This window comes from Mustela putorius, unplaced genomic scaffold, assembly GCF_011764305.1.
Source record: "Mustela putorius furo isolate JIRA1106 unplaced genomic scaffold, ASM1176430v1.1 tig00000813_pilon_pilon_pilon, whole genome shotgun sequence".
NCBI classification, from domain to species: Eukaryota; Metazoa; Chordata; class Mammalia; order Carnivora; family Mustelidae; genus Mustela; species Mustela putorius.
In genome coordinates, this window is record NW_025421485.1 from 5,817,747 (window position 1) to 5,842,409 (window position 24,663).

General features: G+C 43.0%; 1 protein-coding gene across 3 annotated transcripts in view; it reads left to right on the top strand.

Moving 5' to 3' along the window:
- ADAM17 (ADAM metallopeptidase domain 17) overlaps positions 1–24,663 on the top strand; it is a 53,070-nt gene that overhangs the window by 20,545 nt on the left and 7,862 nt on the right. The window contains exons 5-13 of one of the 3 annotated variants that reach the window (XM_045084897.1): positions 5,214–5,382; positions 6,695–6,828; positions 8,642–8,731; positions 11,128–11,241; positions 12,784–12,928; positions 13,036–13,124; positions 14,678–14,830; positions 19,598–19,797; positions 20,831–20,934. In XM_045084897.1, the coding sequence (XP_044940832.1) occupies positions 5,214–5,382; positions 6,695–6,828; positions 8,642–8,731; positions 11,128–11,241; positions 12,784–12,928; positions 13,036–13,124; positions 14,678–14,830; positions 19,598–19,797; positions 20,831–20,934 (1,198 nt within the window). Of the gene's footprint in view, positions 1–5,213; positions 5,383–6,674; positions 6,829–8,641; positions 8,732–11,122; positions 11,242–12,783; positions 12,929–13,035; positions 13,125–14,677; positions 14,831–19,597; positions 19,798–20,830; positions 20,935–24,663 lie in introns of those variants that run through there. The other 2 variants (XM_045084898.1, XM_045084899.1) reach the window with 2 other exon arrangements.

The following is a 24,663-nucleotide window of genomic DNA, read 5'->3' on the forward strand; positions in this document are numbered from 1 at the left end:
GAAGTCTGTCTCTGGCCTTGCGATCTATTTTGGTCTGCTAGTATGTAGACCATCTAATGTCAGTGTTATGGGGAGCCTAGCTTACCAGAAAGAGTCAGAAAATTAGCACAAATTAAATGAGCATTTAATTTGTAAGTAAATTCTTAAATTTACTTATTCTTTTAGTTAGTCCATTTTTAAAATGTACCTGTATTTTAAAAAGTGCTCCCAGAAATTTTCAGAAAATATATCTGAAATCTTACTGAGAGATGGAACTACTGTTAACATTTTGATGAGTATCCTTCTAAACTTTTTTCTGTACATGTATGCACACTTAGGTGTTTGTACTTTTTCCTATAACATTAGGACCATACAGTATGTACAGTTTGTTGTCATGCAGTTTTTTAAAAAGATTATTTATTTGAGGGGGGAGGAGAGAGAGAGAGAGTGAGCACCAGCAAGGGGGTGGGGCAGGGAGAGAGGGTGAAGGACGATCCTCTCCGAACAGGGAGCCCGACACAGGACTTGATCCCAGGAGTACACGGTCATGACCTCAGCAGAAGGCAGCTGCTTACGCAACTGAGCCACCCAGACACCCCTGTTGTCACATTTTTTCTAAATTTTTTTTAAAAATTCAGTTTAGTTAACATATACTATCATGCGTTTTTTAAAAATTTAAGTATAATTGTGAACATTTTTTCGTATTAATAAATGAAGATCCAAATTAGGGTCGTTAAAAATATTTTATTTATTTATGTGACAGCAGACAAGCTGGCAGAACAGCAAGCAGAGGGAGAGGGAGAAGCAGGCTCCCCGCTGAGCAAGGAGCCCTAGGTGAGCCAGGACCTTGAGATCATGACCTGAGCCAAAGGCAGATGAGTCACCCAGGCGCCACTAAAGTTTTTAATAAATGCTGCCTGTTGGTTCCTTGAAACATGGTACTGTTTATTCAACCAGTCTCCCATTGATGTTCATTTTTTTGTTTGTTTGTTTCTAATTTTTTGAAATAAAAAATGCTACAGGGGCTCCTGGGTGACTCATCGGCTAAGTGCCCGCCTTTGGTTCAGGTCATGATCCCGGAGTCCTGGGATTGGGCCCAGTGTCAGGCTCCAGAGCCTGCTTCTCCCTCTCCCCCTGCCACTCTCCCTGCTTGTGCGCATGCATGCGTACGTGTTCTCTCTGTCAAATAAATAGTATGTTAAAGTGCTATAGCAAACAGCTTGGGCACGCCTTTCGGTGCATGTATTTAGGTAGGACAGTCTTGGTGATCGGAAATCCTGTGGGTTTGGGGAGGACACCGTGTCGGCTGAGCCAGGGTTCCATATTAGCCGCTCTCGCAGCTAGGCAGCTGCAGAGCTTTGTTCCGTCCCCTCACCGAGGTGGATGTGGGTCGGGTCATCCTTCTCCAGCTTGTAGCTCTGATGTCTGGACACATCCTTCAAGGTTGCCACAGATTGGAAGTGAAGCTAGAGAATCCTGCAGGGGCTTTTAAGGGCCAGACCTGGAATTGGCTACATCACTTCCACCCAGGTGGGACTGGAACTCTTGTCTCTGACATGCCTACAAAGCAGCCTGGGAAATATCCTCTTGTCTTGTGCTCAGAAAGAAAACAGTGTAGGGAATGCTCAGCATTGTTTCTGCCACTGTGCCTGTGTCTGCTTATTTCCTTAGAAGAATCTATTCCTTTTTAATTCAAAATGTGTACATGTAGGATCCAAGTTAAATTTACTCAGATTCCTCACTTTTCCAAATAATTTCTTGGGGAGAATTAGCAATTCTGTTTCCATCCATATCTCCTTGTCTCACTAAATAAAAAAAAATGGATATAATTAATATTTTATTGTGTGATGTTTACTTAAAAGTAAACTCAGCAGGTTTATTGAAGGACTTCAATAAAAAATAGAAAAAGTGGTTTACTACAATGGCAGTTTTCATATCCTTTATTATATAATTCTTACCTGCACTTAGCTTGATACAAAAATGATAAAATCTTAGACATCAGAGTCAACAGGAAAATGTATATATCTTGTTTTTAATATTTCACTATTAAAAATTTTAAGCCTTTACTGATTTTATCACCAAAGTTTGCTATTTATATAAATAAGCCTAGGTTAAACTTTAATCATAAGATTATTTTCTCTATTTCAACTTGCTTTGAAAATGTTCAAATTTACAGAAGAATTATAGAATACCCTATAACCCTTCATTAACTAATAATGTAATACCATGTTTGCTTTATTGTCCACCCCCACCACCAATCCTTTGAAAATAAGTTATAGACATCAGGACACTTCACCCCTGAATGCTTTAGTGTGCATCTCCTAACGGTAAGGATATTCTTCTACATGGCCACAAAAACAATAACATACCTAAGTAAACAAACATAATCTAAAAATGCATGGTCAGAACATCTAGTCATCCTCAAAATCTCCTTCATAGTTATTTCCCCCGCAGTTTAGGGTCCAAGAGGTTCTTGCCTCTTACTTAGTTATTCATCAGATGACTTTTTCTGGCAAATTGTTAATAGTGGTGAAAATAGGATTTGCTTTTATTAGCAGTAATGGTAGCTACTCTTATCTTGAAATCTTAGTAAGTAACTGCATTCATTATTTTACGTTATCTTCAAGATAGGTGTATAAGTACTTTACCCAGTGAGAAAAGTTATCTTCAGGTAAGTTACTTGTTGAAGATACACAGTAGGGGTATGGTTGAGGTTTAAACCTGGGTATCCCTGACCCCAAATCCTGAAGTTTTTTTCTGTGTCATACTGACTATATCAGGAAACTTAATATGAATTTAGAAATGTTCGTCCAAAAAAACCATTTTTGTCTTTTACTATTTGTAGGCCAGACGAAGGTCCCTACAGCCAAGGTGTTGGTTAGGTAACTTTCTGAGGTTTCTGCTAGCTCTGCCGCTCATTGTTTCTTAAATCTACCTCATGTGGATTATGAAAGAAGATCCACACACATACCTTTGACCTTTGAACAACATGGATTTGAACTATAGGGGTCCACTTTATATACAGATTTTTTTCAGTAAATGTATTGAAAGATTTGTGGAGATTTGCAACAATTTGAAAAAACTTGCAGATGAACCATGTAGCCTAGAAATAATGAAAAAATTAAGTTAGGTATTATTGTAAGAATATATTGTATAATACATCTAATGTATAAAATATGTAAATTGACTGTGTTGTTGGTAAGGCTATGGTTAACAGTAGGATGTTAGTATTGTTTTGGAGACATCAGAGTTACATATGATGGATTTTCAGCTGCATGGGGGGGGGGGCGTGTCAGTTCCCCTAACCCTGGGCATTGTGGAAGAGTCAACTATATTTAATAGCTTTATTTTTTTTTATTTATTTATTTTTAAGAGTCCGCATTTCTTTCTTTCTTTCTTTCTTTTTTTTTTTTTTTTAAAGATTTTATTTATTTATTTGACAGGGAGAGATCACAGTAGACAGAGAGGCAGGCAGAGAGAGAGAGAGAGGGAAGCAGGCCCCCTGCTGAGCAGAGAGCCCGATGCGGGACTCGATCCCAGGACCCTGAGATCATGACCTGAGCCGAAGGCAGCGGCTTAACCCACTGAGCCACCCAGGTGCCCCTTTAACAGCTTTATTGAGATAAAATTCACATACTATACAGTTCACTCACTGAAAGTATGAAATTCATTGACTTTTAGTATATCCTAGAGTTACGGAAGTCATCACCACCATCCATTTTAGAACACTGTCCTCACCCGCAGAAGCAGTACTGGACCCTTTAGCAGCCCACCACTCTTTGCGCCCACATCTCCAGCCCTAGGACCACTGATCATGGTCTCTTCAGATTCGCTTGGTCATTCACAGAAATGGAATCGCACTATGCGGTCTTTTTTATCACTGGCTTCTTCGAGTGCTTCTAAGGTCCATCCACGTTGTAGCCTGTGCCAGTGCCTCATTTCTTTTTCCTGCCGAACACTGGTTTGCTTTGTGGGGACGCCACGTTGTGCTTACTCATCAGTTGGACGTTTGCGCTGTTTCCCTTTTTGACTGTTAAGAAGAATGCTGCTGTGAATGTTCTCGAGCAGGTTTCTGTGTGAGCATGCGTTTTCAGTTCTCTTGGGGTTATACCAGGAGTGGAATTCCTGGGTCATATGGCAACTCTATTTTTAACCTTTTTTTTTTTTTTTAAACCTTTTTGAGGAACTGCCAGACTGTTTTCCATGGTGGCTGCGCTGCACATTCTCACCATTTTACATTCCCTAGTGTGTGAGGCTTCTGACTTCTCTACATCCTCACCAAAACCTGCCATTACTTGTCTTTGACTCCAGCCATCCTGGTGGATGTGAAGTCACATCCTTGTGGTTTAGATTTTCATCTCCATGATGGATATGAAGGGAGATTGCATATATCCATGTATATATAAAATACAGGGGTGTTTGTATGTGTGTGTACCTATGATGTCTTTTTTGTACTTTCCTCACAAGCTGCCTGGTTGGATGAGACCATCATCCTCATAGGAACTTGGTTCTAGACTTGGTTATCCTTTCAAATATGTTAGTTCTGATTTACTATGACCTTGCAACAGGGGAAGTGAAGATTTTTTTAAGTGCTTTCCCTGAAAGAGGTACGTTTTAGGCACATTGCTGCAAGTTTTCAGTCTTCTCTCCTGTTTATAAAACCTGTATGGCAAGAAGATACTAAGGAAACCAGAATGAGAAGTGTACAGGGACAGAAGGCTCATCTCCCGTTTGTTGCTATAGGTCGTCACCTGGAGTGCGGTTGGTGTGCAGCAGGTGTTACATAAATGTTTTTGAGTGAATGGAAAAGGTTATGTATTTCTTTTTCTGGATCTTTTAAAAGATTTCCTAATTTGTACAAAATAATGCTTTTTTTGTATACAGATATAATCAAAGGGTGAGTAACCCATGTATTTATTTATCAGCATAGAAACTAAGAGAAATTGAAATGATTTATTTATTTTTAAGATTTTATTTGAGACAGAGTGTAAGAGAAGTGTGGGGGTCAGAGGAAGCGGGATCCCTGGATGCTGGGATCATGACCTGACCTGAAGCAGATGCTTAACTGGCTGAGCCACCCAGGGGCTCCTGAAATGATTTATTTTTGATAAAATGACAAGTTAGTTTACTTAACTTGGAAATGAGTGTTATTTAAAAGCAAAGGATGTTGTAAGAATTGAGTATTTAGGAATTCTTATATTTTGCATCTCAATTATGTACGTTTTCTGTTTTAGCCACTCTGGAGACTAATTAATGATACTAAAGACAAAAGAATTTTAGTTTATAAATCTGAAGATATTAAGAATGTTTCACGTCTACAGTCTCCAAAAGTATGTGGTTATATAAAAGCGGATAATGAAGAGTTGCTTCCAAAAGGGCTGGTAGACAGAGAGCCACCTGATGGTAAGACTTAAAAATATATATCAAATAAGAAACAAACATTATGGCTGTCTTCAGTAGGGGTGGTTGTTAATTGATGCATAATTACAGTATTTGACTTGAAAATAGAGTATTATTCAGAAATTTCTTTAATTATTTTGCCTATAATGTAAGAACTGAAAGATACTAGAAAATAATGGTAACAGTAAAGATTGGAAAAAGTCTACAGAAAAAGGAAATTGAATAATCTGAGGGAAATTTTCTTTTTTGGTAAATAGATATTAAATAAGGATTGATAATATATAGTGCTTAAGTGGGTAAGGAGAGGAGGGAAAAATATTTTTCTTGGGTATTTAGAAATGACAAAATAATACTGTTGGAAGACAGTCTTTAGGTTAAGTTTTTAAGAAATTAGTTGGTTCAAGGAGAGGTCTGTACTATTTAGAAAGAGGTTTTCAGTCTTGGGACAGATCGCTCTATATATTTGTATAAATATATGTTTTTAAGATTTTTTTTATTTTTAAGATTTTATGTATGTATTTGAGAGAGAGAGCGAAAGCGTGTGCACATGTGTGCACGCATGTGTTGGGGGAGGGGGAAAGGGAGGGAGAGGGACAAGCAGACTTTCCGTAATGCGGGGCTCCATCACAGGACTCTGAGATCATGACCTGAGCGGAAGTCAGACGATTAACTGACTGAGCCACCCAGACACTCCCAGGATTTATTTTTAAAGTAATCTCCACTCCCAGTGTCAAGCTTGAACTCACAACCCTGAGATCAAGAGTCACCTACTCTACCAACTCTGCCAGTCCAGTATCCCAGGGCCATTAAAAAACTAACCATCTGGGAGAAGTACTCTACTCTCCTGATTTTTGAAGACTTAGAAAATATGACTGACATTTTTGTATATAAATAAATTCTCAGTTGAATATTTGATAAGAAAAAGGACCTGTTACCATAAACTAATTTTAATGTCTGATTATCTTGATAGTTTTACCCCTTTGCATAAATTATAAACTTCTAGAAGAAAAGGACTGTTTCATAGTCCAACAATAAATTAGATGATTGTTTTACTTTAAGTACTTTTTAAGTTTCCTTATTTTAAAAATTAAGGAGGCCCTTTTCCTTGGTTTTGAATTCTATGATTTTAAAACCTCCTATTACTTTTTACTTTTCTGTCTTCTTCCATATGGTTTTTTGGTTGAAGATAATCTTTAAGGATACTAAGCTCAAATAATGTTTGTTTCAAAAATGTGCTAGATTTAAAGTGTTACTATAAAAAAAACTCCTTGTTTTGGTGAATTTTGATTTAATAGTGCATACAAATTCATATTAGAGCTTGTTCATCGAGTGAAGAGAAGAGCCGAGCCCAATCCCATGAAGAACACGTGTAAATTGTTGGTGGTAGCAGATCATCGCTTTTACAGATACATGGGCAGAGGGGAAGAGAGTACAACCACGAATTACTTAGTAAGTATCAGATATTGGATCAGGTCACTGGACACAAAATCGAGGTAGGTAGGCATATTCCATTTAAGAGAAGACTTCTGTGTTGTGAAATGTAATGAAATGAGATCTGTTTCAGTTGCTCTGTTATTTTCTAAGATAACAGGGAGCTCTCTGAGGTCTTACACTACTCAGTAGAGAGTCTAGTTTCCAATTTTTGAAAATCCACTTTACCTTTGAACTAGTGTTTTCTGCACATTAGAATTTTCATGCGTATTAAGGTTTAACATTTTTTATTGAAGTGAACTCTTCGAAAACATCACTGCTGTAGTAATGGCCATGACACATGGATGGATGTATGCTCCAGAGCGAAAAAAAGTATTAGTCTGGACTTGTGTGTGTTCTCTGCTTATAAGTATATTTCAGAGAAGATGGTCAGTTTGGTGTTTATTGTATAAAATAGCTAATTGTTGGAATATAACTTCGTGAGTAGATGGGACTCTTATGGTCATAACTAACTGTAGGGCAAAGATTCAAAGGAAGGGCTACAGAAGTACTGACTCTGGGTGTTTGTGCCTTTGCTATTATAATTTGAAAAACCAGGGAATCCCATTTCATTGACATTTTTTGTTAGTATGATCTCATTCGTCATTATATCTTTGCACTGACAAAATGTTGCTGTTGAAGGAATAAAAGAGAATGCAGCTATTCATGAACCAAGAGCACAGGCCCCCAAAGACGTCTTTCTCATGGTCTTGCTTTTTCCATTCCCTGTGTTTTATTCATACTCTCCCTCACCCTGCTTTCCCTCCCCTTCCAATGTCAAGTGAAAGAATTTCTTATGAGGGTAGTAGGAGTAGTGTGTGAAATCACTGTTCTTGTTCCTAAGTAGGAGAGATTCTTTCTTGAAAATGTTCCTTTCTTAATGCGGGTTTTGTATTAAGGGGTCTTAATTTACTTTTTTGTTCATTACCCCACAAATATGAATATAACAAGAGGCCTAGTCTTAAAAATTGCATTTCTTAGTTTTACACTTAGTATAAGTAAAGAACAGTTTTTAGATCACTGATATGCTTCACATATGCTTGCTAGAACAAGCCTCATGCAGTGAGTTTGTGAACAGTGGACTGGTCCGTTCGAGGAAAAGATGGGTAATGAGCATTTTGTTTTTATGTAGTTGGGGTCACCCTTGTTCCTCCTCCGTCAGTATCCTGTCTACCTTACCTCCCATCCGAAAGCAGAGGACGGAAGGAAGGGGGACCAGTGGAAGCTCACTCTCTCCTTCTCTCTGCCCGGGCCTTGGTGCTGGACTTTGCCCAGTGAGGGCTGGGGGTAGGTTGAGCAGCATCTGTCCGTGCCCTTCCCCTCTTTCTGAGGAAGGCATCTGAGGCTCTTACCGAGAGATGGAGTGGCGTTGGACTGCTTCTTAGAAGGGCAAATTTAAACAAAAACAAAAACCAAAAAAAAAAAGAAGGGCAAATTTTAGGTACACCGGTTGACTTTTAAATTTCATTTTTATAGTTGAATGGAATGGCAGTTTTTTAGAAGCTGTTATTGATATTTTGGTTCATATGCAATTGATATCCTAAAACTTGAAACAAACTATACCGTTTCTTGATTCTGGTAATAATAGTCTAAGCTCGAGGCGAGGAATAATTCTTTGTTTAGTGTCATCAGTGATGAAGAATACCATCTTAATGCTAGTTTTGTGAATCAGTGGAAACTTTTTACAGTGGTGTTTTCTCTGAACTGACCATTTTAATCCCTGCAGAATTTATTTCATGTTGCAGAGCGGTAAACATACACGTCTTTCTCTCATTTTTTGTTCTAAACGCAGATAGAACTCATTGACCGAGTGGATGACATCTATCGGAACACTTCATGGGACAACGCGGGTTTTAAAGGTTATGGAATACAGATTGAGCAGGTATTTACCAATGGATGTGGCTGTGGCTGTATAACTCCGCTGAGTGATGCAATGCAAATATGTGTCACTTGTATTCAGAACCCAAAAACTGATCTTCAACTCTAATCTTAAAAATTTTCAAATGCCAGTGATTTTCATCTGATTTGTATAGTGTTTTTGAATTATTTACAGATTGTGACGTTTTTTGTTCTTAGGCTCATTGAGGCAGGAAGGCTTTTTAGGCTGCTGTGATCTCTTCTTCTTTTTTTTTTTTAAGATTATTTATTTATTTATTTGACACAGAGAGAGAACAAGTAGGCAGAGAGGCAGGCAGAGAGAGAGAGAGAGAGGGAAGCAGGCTCCCTGCTGAGCAGAGAGCCTGATGCAGGGCTGGATCCCAGGACACTGAGACCATGGTCCGAGCCAAAGGCAGATGCCCAACCCACTGAGCCATCCAGGTGCCCCTGCTGTGATCTCTTCTTTCTCTGAAGTTATGTTTTTATCCCCCTTCACTGTTTTACTTTTTTGATTATGCTTTATGTCTTCAGTTAGAATGTTGGCACATATTGTTGAATCCTTAGAAATTTACTCAGAAATACTGTGTGGGGGCACCTGGGTGGCTCAGTGGTTTAAAGCCTCTGCCTTCGGCTTGGGTCATGATCCCAGGGTTCTGGGATCGAGCCCCATATCGGGCTCTCTGCTTGGGGAGCCTGCTTCCCCCTCTCTCTCTGCCTGCCTCTCTGCCTACCTGTGATCTCTGTCTGTCAAATAAATAAATAAAATCTTAGGAAAAAAAAAAAAAAGAAAGAAATACTGTGTGAACATTTGAAAGGAATTTATGCATATAGAACCAGTAGATCTCTTTTCCTCAGAATTTTCTGGTTTCTTCTAATCTGTGAATAGAACATATCCATTGATGGTGTATTGATGTCATTTTAATTATATCTCATAGTAAACATTGTTTGAAAATTATAAGACTAATTAAAAAAATTCTGAAGTTGGGTATTGCTTTGGACAGATATTTAATATACAAATTATTATCTCTTGTTTTTTCCAGGTTCTTTGTGCTAAATTAACCATGTTCTTAAAGGTTTTGTAGTATAGAACTTAGTTAGAGGTTAAGAAACAAAATTTTTGAAATCATGCATATTATATAAATGTTAAACTTTTATAGTACTTGTATAAAACTAAGAGAATTATTTTTCCCTTTTCCATTCTCTTTTACTGTTTTGCATTTTCTTTTAAGTTATTATTTGACCAGGTAATATATACACATGGTACAAAAGCCAGTGAAAAGTAAGTCTCTTCAATCTCTACTCTTGTCAAACCAGTCCCTTTTCCCAGAGACATCCATGTCACAATCTCCTAAGTACCGTCCCGGAGAGATTTGGTGCATGTGTAGCATGTGGATGTGTATGTGTATATTTGACACATGGTGGTGTGCTCTACTCTTTGCACCTTGCTTTTTCATTTTGTGTATATGTTGATGGTTGTTCCATTGTGGTACATAGAAAGCTGCCTCACTTGTCTAAAACAGCAGCATCATGTTCAGATTTTAGGAGACCAATAAATAAAACTCCGTTTTGCTGTAAGAAGTTGGAGCTACTTGGAAGAATGGTGCAGTGTAGATTTGAAATGCCAGCTTTGTAATAATGATCATAGGTGGATGGGGGGGGTGTGATTTAGATGTGCAGTCACGCTGGGGTTCCATCTGTTTCATCCCAGAATTGGTCTTGACCACCCACCACCAAAGCTGCAAAGCCCTCCCCTGTGAGCATGCCACGTGGTGGCCGAGCGGACCAGATTACACCCCCCCAGGCAGGCACATCCAGAAGAGAGGCCAGAAATGGTTAAGCAGAGCATGGCTTTGTTCTTTTCCTTAAAACACACTCACTGGGTGATACGTTTCATCTCCTTTGGAGGAAAGCCCATTTGTTCCTTTTTGTATTAAAGCAGGATTAACATGAATTTTTACTGTATGTCCAAGGAAAAGCCCCTGTTCTTTATCATCTTTTATTTCTGTGGGGTGCAGTGACAGACATCTAGTTCTTTGTCTCTGAATCATTGACTGTGGTTGGAGTAAATATTTTAGGCTTAGGAACCCAGGTTCTCATTTTATCAAACTAAATGTAGAAGAAATAAGAGTTTAGGAATACATTTATAAATTGATCAGTAATATAATAATAAGTAATAAGCCATTGACATACATGTTTACCATATATCATACCAAGCATATTATATACTCAGTTTTTTTTAATGAATATTAGAGCTGAAGAATTTTATGGAATTGTAGTTTTAAAACATTTTTTCTAGAATGGTGGATGATCTTATTTTGCATAGCTAAAACAGTGCAGTATTGTTTCAGTCTTTTGACTTTTTTCTGAAGTGTTCTAAGTATATTGTCTCTTTAAGTATAGATCCGCATTCTCAAGTCTCCACAAGAGGTGAAACCCGGTGAAAGGCACTATAACATGGCAAAAAGTTACCCAAATGAAGAAAAGGATGCTTGGGATGTGAAGATGTTGCTAGAGGTAGGTGGTGGAGTCCCGGATGTGGTGCTGCTGTTAGCACGCTTGGTGGTTTCTCTAGCACATGGGGCATATCTGCATCAATGAAGGGGCGCGCTGAGAAAGGTTACTGAGAGCCAGGAGCAGTGCATCCCAGTAACCCAGCGGTGACTCTTTAGCGGGGCTGACAGCAAGACAGGCCAAAAGGTTGTCAAAATGAAAAATGCTAGAAGGCGGTTCTTCTTGACCTTAATATCTTCAAGAATCCAGTTGAAGTATCGAGACTTTAGAAAATGTATACTCAATATAAATATTTTTTGCACACCATTCTGTTCAGGTTTCTTTGAAACTTATCAGTAGATCTGCTAGGTCAGTAATTGTCAAACGGTATGAAGATGAATCAGTATTAATATAACTTGAAGATGTGAAAGTTTTCTACAGGATTTAAAAATCTTCATGACTATATTCTAGTTAGAAATCTGAAGATAGCCTAAACATTCTGTGCCTTATGAGTCTTGCCTTGATGGGTATGATCGATCCTTTTTGCCACATATTTCAGGGTCTTGAGTTTGTGTATGCAATTGCTTTGTCATAGAATTGCCTTCCGGGAAGTGATAGTGATCTTCTGATATGTTCGTGTGTGTGTTGGTTTCCTCTGGCTGCTCTAACATGTTACCGCAGATTTGCAGCTCATAACAATGCGACTTACCCAAGTTGTTCCTGTGGGTTAGTCCACGTACAGTGTGGCTTATGTCTCACAAGGCAGAAATTAAGTCTTCAGAGCTTAGAGTTAAAGGATATTGCCAGCTCTTCATCCAGGTCGAGATGCGCAGGGTGCTGCCTATGTTACCTACTCTCCATGTCTTCTGGGCTGTGACCCGCTGCCCGGCCAGGTCACTTCTCAAGAGGCTCGGCCAGGGGAGCGGTCCGTCAGGACTGCTGGTAACGAAACGCTGTACACTGGCAGCTTAAACAACGGAAATTTATTTCTCACGGTTCTGGAGGTTGGAAAACCAGAGCAAACTTAAAATGAACAAAAACCCTGGGCACCTGGCTGGCTCCGTCAGAGGAGCACACGAGTCTTGATCATAGGGTTGTGATATCGAGCCCCATGTTGGGTGTAGAGATTACTGAAAATAAAAAAAATAAATAAAATAAAAAACAAAAAACAAAACCACGTACAAAACCAGTGGAGTCCTTGAAATACTTCAGGGGGTTCTGTTTGGTATTCGGTGCTGACATCCCGTGGACAAAATATCCAGGCTCTGAGACTTACGGAATTGGAATGTCTCCAGGGCTGGGCTGCACGGCTTCACACCAGCCCTCTTGGTTTTGAGCTGCTCGAAAAAGCTCCCAAGTTCTTCCCTGTCCTGTCCCCCACCCCAACTAGATGGTACTCCTCTTCTTTCCTGTATCGGTGGGTGCAAATTGTACGCAAGCATTGTGCCGCGGGTGTGTGTTCTGATGGAGAGCTGCAGTCAGTCACACGGCAGTGTTCTCCAGGGTCTGGTTGAAACATGTATGATGTAATTGTTAATCTAATTAAGAATACTTTTTTTCTTAAAGCAATTTAGTTTTGATATAGCCGAAGAAGCATCTAAGGTCTGCCTTGCACATCTTTTCACCTACCAAGATTTTGATATGGGAACCCTTGGGTTGGCTTATGTCGGTTCTCCCAGAGCCAACAGCCACGGAGGTGTTTGCCCAAAGGGTAAGTTTTCTGTTCGTTGTGCGGTGTGTGAGAACGGCAGGCTGATTAGATTATATTGTTATCCTGTGTTCGATAAGCAATTCGTCTCCGTTTCCTTTGTCCTCTAGCGTATTATAGTCCAATTGGAAAGAAGAATATCTATTTGAATAGTGGCTTGACCAGCACAAAAAATTATGGTAAAACCATCCTTACAAAGGTATGTTCTCTTATTTTTTAAAAGGATAGATTTTGAGTTTGTTTTAGTAGAACCTTAGCTGTATATATTTATGTAGGTATCTTTTTAAAAAGTGGTATATACTTCTGTTCGCTTCTGCTTAAAAAAACACATGTGTTTTGGTGGGAAATGTGAAAATAAAAAAATATAAAGAAAAAGATAAAAAGCTACCTGTGAGATTTCTTTGGAGACTGGTCAGGGTCCTTGTTTTTCGTGAAGTCACCCCTCCTGGAGCCCTTCGTCCTGTGCTTTCTTTGGGCTGCTCAGTTCCCAGTCCTGCAGTGTCGCTGTCGTTAAAAGACTTCCCAGACTCTCTCGTTTCCGGACCTCATGTTCTTTCTTTTTCTTATCTTAAGATATTTATTTATTTGAGAGATTGAGAGGGAGATAGCACGAAGATGGAGTGGGGGGAGTGGAGAGGAGGGTCAGAGGGAGAAGCAGACTCCCCACCAAGCAGGGAGCCTGACGCGGGGCTTGATGCTGGGACTCTTGGACCATGACCTGGGCTGAAGGCAGATGCTTCACTGACTGAGCCACCCACGAGCCCCTGCTCATGCTCTTTCTTGATTTATACCGTCGTTTTGGTATAGCATATCTTCCAGGAGTTTCCTAAGAAAAGGATACATGAGAGGCAAATTGAGATTTTTACATATCTGAAATGTCTTTACCCTACACTTAAATTTGATTGATAATTAAATTTTTTCAGCATTTGCAGGCATTGCTGCATTATTGTCTTCTAGTGTTTTGTGTTACCCTTAGAATCTGAAATCACTCTGTTTTCTCATCCTTTGTATGTGACCTGATTTTCCTTTAGAAAATTTTAGGATCTTGTTTTTGCCCAGATACATCCATTAGGAATGTGTTAGGCACATTCCAGCAAATTCATAAACTGAAAATCCAACAAACAGTGACTTCTAAGAGGTGTATTTGCTTCAGTCAACCACAGGGTCATGGCAGCGTCCTGTGGATGCTGAAGCAGCTTAGAGATGCTCCCTTGGGGAACCAGGATCTTCCCGGTTTTCACTCAGCCCCTCTGAGCACAGGCCTTTGTCCTCATGCATATCCTCTGCTCACAAGATGGTTCTCTTCTGTGTTGCAAAAAGGAGGACAGAGCCTCATCTGTCCCTTGTAAAAGAAAAAAACTCTTGAAGTCCCACCCCCTCTGTTTCTATCTCACTGGACAGCCTGACCTACCTTCAAAGAAATACGAGAAGGGGATATTTTAACAGTACACTGCCAACCTGAGCAGGATTAGGATTTTTTAAGGAAGGAAGAAGGGGAGAATGGGCATTGATGGGAAATTCTAGTTTCTGACACACTGGTAGTTTGGCTCCAATGTTATACGTGCTGTAGGTTTTTTATCCCACTGTGCGGGGCCCTTCAGTCTGGACACACCGAACTCCCACAGTCCTGCTGCTGTTCTGTTGTTGATCTGGTTCATCAGTACCCCATTTAAGAAAAGCAGGGCCTCACTGGCCACAGTAGCGGATGGTTGGATATTAAGTCATAGCGTTTTCTTTGCACGATCATTTAAGGAAGCTGACCTGGTAACAACTCATGAATTGGGACACAATTTTGGAGCAGAGCATGATCCGGATGGCCTAGCAGAATGTGCCCCAAATGAGGACCAGGGAGGAAAATACGTTATGTATCCCATCGCCGTGAGTGGAGATCATGAGAACAATAAGGTATGTATCTTCTGGAGCTTTTTTGGGTTAGGAAGGAAAGAGGCTATTCCGTTTAATTATAATGAGAGCTCAGAAGAGCCTTCCATTCCAGGGATGGGATTGTGAATTACAAAGTACCCTCAAACTTGGTTGTGTGCTTTAGAGTGAGGTGTGGTGCATCGAATCTGGTTTAAGTTATCATTTGGACTGTTATCAAAGTTAATTGTGTTGATGGGACTATATGGAAAATTAGTGATAGTAGTGGCTCATGTTAGAGGTTTGGATGATAGGGTCTGGTGCAGGTTAAAAGTTTCATGTCATCTCTTTTTTTTAAAGATTTTATTTATTTGACAGAGCGAGAAAGCACAAGCAGAGGGAGCACTGGGGGTAGAGGGAGAGTGGGGACTCAGTCCCCAGACCCCAGGATCATGACCTGAGCCAGAGGCAGACATTTAATCAACTGACTTAAGTCAGGCTCCCCCAAAATTTCATGTCATTTCTTATACAAGCTGTTGTTCCTTTTAACTCTACTTAATTTGCATGTTTTCATCAACTTTTGCAACAAAATACATAATTTGCCAGATTATAAACCCCTTTGGGAAAGGCCCATGCTTGTCTTGTTCACAGCTCTGTCTCTAGTGCCTAGCAGGGGGACCTGGCATGTAGTATATTTGTTGAATAAATAAATGAAGTTTACTGCCAGGGGTTTCTGAGAGTATACTAATCCCACGGGAGAAAGTAAGCCTGGCTATGACTGACTCTTAGATTTCTGGCCTGCAGGTGTTCACAGGTGTCTGTTTTGTGCATTTCACTCGTTAGGCGGCACAAAGCGTCAGGAGGAGAACACACTGGCGGTGGTGCCGAGTTAGAGAGGGCTGGCTCTAACTGGGAAAGATGGTGAAGTATTTCTCCTGCTTCCGTTTTGGAGCCAGACCCTGGCTGTAATTTAAAGCCTGGCAGGGAGGTAGACGAAGGGATTATTTTTGCGTTTCCCTGGCCCTGACCCTGCTTTTGGAAGTTTCTTTCTTCTGTTCTTTTTGTCATCTTTTTCCTTGGCTCTTACGTATAAACGCTCTCTTCCTCTCTTGTTTTTTGCACCTTAAGCTCCATATTTCCTCTGCCGGACAGCTTGTGCCCCAGGCGTGCTGCCCTCCCTGTCGCACTGTTCCTCCGACTTGCCACGTCCTCTGTTTCTCAGCTTTGTCTCTGCATTTTATTTTTTTTTTTTAATGATTGATTTATTTTTTTTTAATTTTAATTTTTTAAAAAGGTTTTATTTATTTATCAGAGAGAGTGAGCGCAAGCAGGGGGAATAGCAGTCAGAGTAGGCAGAGGGAGAAGCAGGCTCCCCGCTGAGCAAGGAGCCCAATGCGGGACCCAGTCCTAGGACCCTGGGATTATGACCTAAGCTGAAGGCAGCTGCTTAACCAACTGAGCCACCGAGGTGTCCCTGATTTACTTATTTTTAAAGAGAGAATGCGTGCTCCAGGGGGACGAAGGACAGAGGCAGAGGGAGAGAGAGAATCTCAAACAGACTTCCTGTGGAGCCCAGCACAGGGCCCGATCTTACCACCCTGAGATCACAACCTGAGCCAAAGCAAGACAAGAGATGCTTAACTGACTGAGCCAGCCAACCGCCCTCTCTGCATTTCTAATCGTGTACATTGTACTTAGCGCTGTTCAGTAGAAGGTTCTGGGATGACGGAAACATTCTGTGTTAATACAGCAGCACTAGCCATAGGTGCCCGTTGAGCACTCCAGATGTGACCGGAGAGACCAAGTAACCGAATTTTAAATTCTGTTTATTTTATTATTCTTTCTAACTTCTGTTTTATTTAAATTCAATAGTGATTGCCTAGGGCTGGAGCTGGGAATGGGAATTAACTGTAAAAGGACATGAGGGACCTTCCTGGGACAAGAACATGTCCACAAGCTGATTTGTGGTGATGGCTGCCCTGCTTGGTAAAGTTATTGGAAATCACTGACGTGGACACTTGAAATGGGTAAATTTTGTGATATATAAAATATGCCTTAAATAAAGCTATTAAGAAACAAAGAACAACAACAACCCAGCGTGAGCGGAGGTGGTGAGGGCGCAGAGGAGGGGGAAGCCGTAAGGTGATGGTTGTTGAAGCTGGGGAGGAGCATGTGGGCATTCATGATACCATTGTGTCTACTTTGCAGCTGTGTGAACATTTCTATAATAAAAAGTCTGAAGTATGTGGTGAGGACGAAGAAATTGAAATAGCCACATTTGGCTCCTGGCTGTAGTTTGGACAGTACACTCTCTAGTCATTTGCTTCTTTGTTACTGAGGATGGTTTGAGTACTTTGGGGGAAATTGTCTTCCTTTGTAGACTTGTACTCTACAAGTTCTCCTTGTGAAATTTCCCCGAGAGCTCTAGCTCTTCCATGGCCTTGTAATGACTTCTAAGGAGAATAGTGCCTGGCTAGAGACTTTTTTTTTTAATTTAGGGAAGTAGGGGCACCTCGGTGGCTCAGTCAGTTAAGCATCTTCTTTTGGCTCAGGTCATGATCCCCTGGAGTCCTGGGACTGAGCCCCATATTGGGCTCCCTGCTCAGTGAAGATTCTGCTTCTCTCTCTGCCCCTCCCTACTTATGCTCTCTCTCTCTCTCTCTCTAACTCACTCTCTCAAACAGATCAATAAAATCTTAAAAAAAAAAAAAAATTCAAGAAGTGCTAGTCATCCACATTGGGCATAGAGCTTTTTTTTTTTTTAAAAAAAAAAAAAAAAACAACGAAAAAACACAGGCAACTCTCGGGGCACCTGGCTGGTTCGGTCAGTAGAGCATATGACTCTTGATCTCAGGGTTGTGAGTCCAAGCCCCATGTTGGATGGGGAGCTAACCTAGATGAAAAGTGAGGGACAAGAAAAGAAGGTGCTAGTTTATCAAATAAGAACAATTTATCCATTTATTTATTTTGTCCTAAGCACATCATGTTTAGTGTATTTTCTGTTAGTTTGGTTTTCCCAAGAGTGATCCTCTTATAAAAAGATACTGGGTGGGTCGCCTGGGTGGCTCAGTGGGTTAAAGCCTCTGCCTTCGGCTCAGGTCATGATCTCAGGGTCCTGGGATGGAGTCCCGCATCGCATCCGGGCTCTCTGTTCAGCAGGGAGCCTGCTTCCCCCACCCACCCCCTGCCTGCCTCTCTGTCTACTTGTAATCTCTGTCAAATAAATAAATAAAATCTAAAAAAAAAATTTTTTTAAAAAGGAAAAAAGATACTGGGTGTCTTCTAATCTACATTTTAATTGAATTTCTTAATAAAAATGTTTGTAGCTAGGTAAAAAGTGCTCCCGTTTCCTTGACCTCAAAAGACAGGGCCTGGCACCTCGCACAGGCAAGCTGCTGAGGCCTCAGGCCTCACTGTGCTCACGTGGCACAAGGGGGGTGAGTTCGTAGGAGGGTTTGTTGGCACAAGAGGAGAGGGTGTGGGAAGGGTGCAAACAGAAGGCCAGAGGTCTTCAGGCAGCATGAAAATTGTTCTCTGAGCTCTTAGCCCAAGGGCCCCGGCCCTCGGAGTGTAGCTGTGGCAGGTTAGTGAGGAGGCTGCTTCCTGCTTCAGTGTGAATTTGATTGCCTAGCATCTGGTCTCACATGCGTGCACTGCTAAAACTGAGTTCGCGAATCTGCAGTACTCGTGAGTAAACCTAGCAAATTCTAACTGCCCGAGGCCTAGACTGAAATAACCAGACCCCTTAAATATCTTCACCATAGAATAAATAGGAAGATCCTTAAAAAAAAAAAAAAAAAAAAAAAAAAAGCAAAACAAAGATCTGGTTAATATTTCTGTTAAGGGTGATAAGGTCTTGGATATCATTCTAAAAATAATCCTTTCAGTATCTGATTCAGTGATCACTATTCCCTTGGGAGGGTCCTGTGCCCTCCGCTCCTCAGGGGCTCCATGGCTGTCATCTGGGGCAAAAGGGAAGCCATTTTAGCAACTGTGCAATAGTTGTGGAGACGCTGTCTTGAGGAATCCCTGCACAGGTTTTCCTTCAATCTCTTACTCCCTTTCTTGCTAATTGCAGATGGTTTGGGAAATGGACTCCCATTTCAGAGCTCCTGGTAAAAAAAACCCAGATTTATAAGGAAGCCATTTCCCTGGTTCTGTATTGCAAGTAGAGAAGTGAGGGTAGAGGCTTCCTGTGGAACATTGGTCACCTGTAAAAATCTCAAACTTAAAATCCTGGAGACCCATGTGAATGTTTAGGTAACAATTTGGATTTTTATCGTTTAATAGACTGTATGTAATATCCTACCTCTTATTATGCTCATCTCTTTAAAAACCTGAAACATGGGTCATTGGTATACACAGCCCTGGAAAAGGAGGTAAATCAGAGATAGACTCCATTTTGCCTTTCTGAGTCATCCTGTGCAGGAAGATGGCGGCGTGTGCCGTGTTCCCCCGGTCACTGCCGCGGCGCTGGGTGCCAGCGGGCAGTTTGGGGGGTGGGGGTCAGAGCGTCAGCCCTCTGGTTGGTTCTGGCCGGGATGTGCGCTCTCCGTCTTTGTACGGCCTGCCTGGGGAGAAGTCGGGCTCCTAACCAGACGCACGCCAGCTTTAGTGCACCCAGCCAAGGGGGACCGCTTGATTCCACGTAGCCGGCTGTCTGAGGTGACCGTGGTGGAATGTGGCAGACCTTCGAGGTGGCTCTGCATGTGGCTCTTACAGTGAGAGTTTGTCTCCAGAGAAGAAACACAAACACTGCTTGGGAATGACGTGGTGTCATTTTGGTTCCTTTGTGGCCCTTCCTCTTGTAAGATGTTCTCGAACTGCAGTAAGCAGTCCATCTACAAGACCATCGAGAGTAAGTCCCAGGAGTGTTTTCAAGAGCGAAGCAACAAAGTGTGTGGGAACTCCAGGGTGGACGAAGGAGAGGAGTGCGACCCCGGCATCATGTACCTGAACAACGACACGTGCTGCAGCAGCGACTGCATGCTGAGGGCCGGCGTGCAGTGCAGGTGAGCGCGGGCGGCCGTGGCCCGGGGCGGGGGGGGGGGAGGCTCAGGGGCGCCATTGTGTCCTTTCCTCCTTAACAGCAAGGAATCTGCTTTCTGGGAGGCAGTATGACTTTGGGTCACAAAATCTCTAATCTTGTAGACTTTTTGATTCAGGATCCCATAGCTCAAGAGAGTCTTTTTTAAGGAAACGAGAGAGGTGATTAAATGAGGGTGTTCACAGCTGCATTCTGCTTCTTTTTTTTTTAAGATTTTACTTATTTGACAGAGACACAGTGAGCGAGGGAGCACAAGCAGGGGGAGTGGGAGAGGGAGAAGCAGGCTTCCCGCTGAGCAGGGAGCCGGATGCAGGGCTTGATCCCAGGACCCTGGGATCATGACCTGAGCCAAAGGCAGACACTTAACAACTGAGCCACCCAGGGGCCCTGCTGCATTATTTTAGAGTAACAAGATATTAGACCCAGGTGACAGTCCTGAGATCTAAATTGTTGTGTTTCTATGCAATAAAACCGTGTGGAAGACTGTGTTCAGTGGCATACACTAAATGCAGAGGAAGCAGGTTACAAATTAGAAGGTACTGTGTTTGCATGTTGCGACGGGTGCCTGGCTTAGCATAGAGGAGGAGACGTCGAGTTGGTGGTGAGTAGCAGATGTGAACGATGTACGGTGCTTACTGCAGCAGAAATCCTGCTGGGACTTGGATTCCGGCTGCCTCGTTTCCTCCCGCTGATGGCCTTGCAGGCATAGGTCTTCCTTTTTTTTAAAATTACTGTATCAAGTTAATGAAAACCAAGGACACCAAGATGTTCCGAGGTCGAGTCCCCTCGGACTTCTCTGTGCTCCTGCTTGATGCCCCCGCAGGAAGGGCAGACAGTGTGTGCAGGCGGGCCAGCGCCCGGGAAGGATGACTTTGCAGGATCGGGCGGCCCAGCCGAGGGGCCTTCCCCGCCATCTGCAGGGCCCGCTGACATGACCGTAGTGTTTGCTGTGGGGCTGACATTCGACTGGAACTGTTCTGTCTGCTCTGCCTCTGCAGTGACAGGAACAGCCCTTGCTGTAAAAACTGTCAGTTCGAGACTGCCCAGAAGAAGTGCCAAGAGGCGATCAATGCTACTTGCAAAGGCGTGTCTTACTGCACAGGTGAGTCCTTCTGCTGGTTCTCTTGGGATGCTTTTGCGCAGGTGAGCATGTGTATGTTTGAAACAACACTGTATTTCGTTCAGAGGAAAACAGCCTTCAGAACCATACTCCTTCATTTGAGATGCACTTACCAGTGGCCGGCGCCAGGCCCGTTGTGCTTGCTTGCTTATTGTGTCCGCTTCATTCCCATCACCTCCTCCTCTCACGGGCAGTGCTGTAATGCGTCTAATATTTGCCTGGGTATGTGTATTTCCTTGACGATAATATCGTGTTAGTTTGTGTATATATGGGTTTTTAACATGCCAGGATAATACTCCACTTTAGATCTTTTTTTAAACTCAGTGTCAGTTTTTATGAAGTATCTCTGTCATGCCATCTGTGGTGTGTGTATCTGTGTCTGTACATGGTCATTGCTTGGACCCCTGCTGAGTTTACTTGTGTGCTCTAGGGTATCGTACTCACCTGTTCACTAAGTGGTGGCTTGGACTGCCTTCATCTTGAGGGTACCGCAGATAGGAGTTCGACAGATGTCTCCCACCTGTCTCCCAGGTGCTGTAAGGGTTTCCTGGCTGCACGTGGAGGAACAGAGTTGCTTGGTCATAGGAAGTGGCCCCGTGTCGATTTCGCTAGAACAGTCATGATGCACCTGTAGTATGTGTGGATTCCTGTGTCCCAGTGTCCTCATCAACCCTTGCTGTTACTCAGATGGTCTTCTGTTTTTTGCCAATCTGATGAGTATAAAGTGATCTCTCATCCATATTTGCATGTTTCTTGAAGGTACCTGTGTCTCCTTTTATCTGTTAGCTATGCAAAGTTTTCCTTTTGTCAATAGCCAATTCATATATTTGGTCCTTTTTAAAATTTTTTTAAAGTATTCTTCATGCCCAACATGGGGCTTGAACTCACAACCCTGAGGTTAAGAGTTGCATGTTTTGGGGCACTTAAGCAGTCCAGCTCTTGGTTTTGGCTCAGGTCACAGTCTTTGGGTTGTGGAATCAAGACCCATGTTGGGCTCTGTGCTCAGCGGGAATTCTGAGATTCTGTCCCTCTCCCTCTGCCCCTTTCCCTGATCACCTCTTGTGAGCTCTTGCTCTCTCTTCCTATTAAATAAACCTAAAAAGTCGCATGCTCTAATAACTGAGACATCAGGGTGCCCCTATATGGTTCATTTTTAAAAATTTGGGTTTCATGTCTTTTTGATATTATTGACTTAGAGGAGTCATTGTATGATAATTTGATTGGTTTATAAGTTGCATATACCTTCCATCTTGGAACAGAAACTTTAATTTTTCTTTTTAAAGATTTTATTTTTATGTATTTGTCAGAGAGAACAAGTAAAGGGAGCGGCAGGCAGAGGGAGAAGCAGACTCCCTGCCGAGCAGAGAGCCCGATGTGGGGCTCCATCCCAGGACCCTAGGATCATGACCTGAGCCAAAGGCAGATGCTTAACCCACTGAGCCCCCCAGATGCCCTGTTCACCCATTTAAAGTGTACAGTTAGTGGTTTTTAAGGTGTTTGCATTTGTGCAGCTGCCGGCGGTCAGTGTCAGAACGTTTCCATCACCTTAAAGAGAAACCTGTGTCCCGTAGCCATCACTGAATGTCCTCATTCCCTGCCAGCCCCAGAAAACCAGTGATCTTTTTGTCTCTGTGTATTTGCCTGTTCTGGACATTTCATATAAACAGAATCCTACAATACATGGCCGTTTGCAGCTGTCTTCTTTCATTCGGAATCAGGTTTTTGGGACTCCTCGTGTCATAGCATGAAGCCGTCATCATCTGTCCTTGTCACTGAGGGATCGCCCGTTGTGTTCCTCTGTGCCGCATTTTGTTTCTTTTGTTCATCAGTTGATGCACTTTGGGATTATTTCCGCTTTCTGAGGACTAACACCGCTGTGGATATTTCTGTACAAGATTTTGTGTGGTTGTGTGTCTGTTGTTCCCCAGTCGAGACCCAGGAGTGGAGTCGCTGGGTCGGATAGTAACCGTACCCTCGTTTGAGGAGCCTTGGGGCTGTCGCGCTAGCGGTATGCGGTGTCATCGCGGGCCCTCGCTCGAAATGGACGTTGTTGGTCCCTCCGCCGCATTCCTCCAGGCCCAGGGCCCCAGCAGCTTTGAGGACAGGCGCAGTGACCTGTGCCACCTGCTCTGTCTACCCGTGGGATCCGATGCACCCAGAGCCTCGGGAGCCTGGGGACTAGGTGGCTCTGTGTGTTTAATGCTTGTCCTCTGCGTCTGGTGCCCTGACGTTAGTCTGCTGAGAACACGTGCGCAGTGGATACTTGTAGGACATTTTGCACGTGTGTGTTCAGGGCAGCAGCACGCACTGAAAATACCGGGGGGTGTGGTCTCCCTGTCACTGACAGGCTGCCCTGTCCGCATGGCCTCCGTTCAGCAGCCGCACGCTTGTTGCGTGTCCGTCCTGTGGACCCCGAGTGCCCAGCAGCATAAACGGTTTCGTCAGACCAGAGGCACAGGTGATGTGCCCGCGTCAGTGTGTACTGGGTACTTCGTGGAGGGCTTCTTTTGTTTGAGACAGGACAGGTTCCTCTGAGTTTCCTGTCACCACTCCACTGACTTGCAAGTCCTCAGTTCTTCCGGACTCTGGGCTATGGTCCCACTTGTCAGGGGAAGGGCCAGGCCTCTGGCTCTGGCCACCGTCTGCCGTCCGCATGCGGTCATGTTTAACTGCGTGTGCTGCTCGCTTTCTAGAAGGAGCCCCTCACCCCATCCTCTCCCTTGAATTTAACATCCTTCTGTGGCTTTTCTTTTGTTTGGAAGAATCATTAATTCATTTAAGAAATACTTGTGGGGTACTTACGGCGTGTGATAGGGATTAGACGTAAGTTGATTTATTCCTAGTTTTGATCTTTGCTCTCGTGGAGCTCACCAGTCTGAACCGAAACCACATCCTCACATAGACGTCAACTGAGGGGCGCCTGGGTGGCTCAGTCAGATGAGTGCCTGACTCTTGATTTCAGCTCAGGTCATTTTATTTCTTTATTATTTATTAGACAGAGAGAGAGCGGGCGAGCACACAAGCAGAGGGAGCGAGAGAGGGAGAAGCAGGCTCCCCACTGAGCAAGGAGCCCAGTGAGGGGTTTGATCTCAGGACTCTGGGACCGTGACCTGAGCTGAATGAAGGCAGACGCTTAGCCAACTGAACCACCATGCTGTGCCCTTCAGCTTAGGTCTTCATCTCAGGGTCGTGGGTTTGAGCCCTACTTTGGGTTGCCCACTGGGTGTGGAGCCTACTTAAAAAAAAAAAAAAAAGCCATAAATTGCAAAACGTGCGCTTGAAGTAGAGAAGCAGCTGTAGGGAAGGAAGCAGTGGGTGAACGTAGGGCCGCGGGAGGTCTGAGGGAGGTCTTGGAGCCAGATCTGAGGGTGAGAAAAAGCCCGCCAGGGCCCTCCAGGGCAGAAACGAGAACATTCCGGGTAGACTGAACAGCATATGTTACAGTTCCGAGGGAGAGACCTTGGAGAGGGGAAGACACTGGAGGCCGGCCGAGGGCTCGGGGGTGGCCGCTGGTGAGGTTGGAAGGGCCCGGCTGGCCGCTGCCGTGAGCCTCCCGCAGAGCTTGCTTCTCAGGCCGTGGCGGCCCTGACGTCTGCTCCGCGGTGCGTCTGTGCTCCTGTGTGTGTGTCCTGTTACCTGTAGTTCCGTTTCACAAGGGAAAGGTAAAAGCAAGTTGTTAAATAGTGGCTGAGGGGCGGGGTGGGAGCGCCG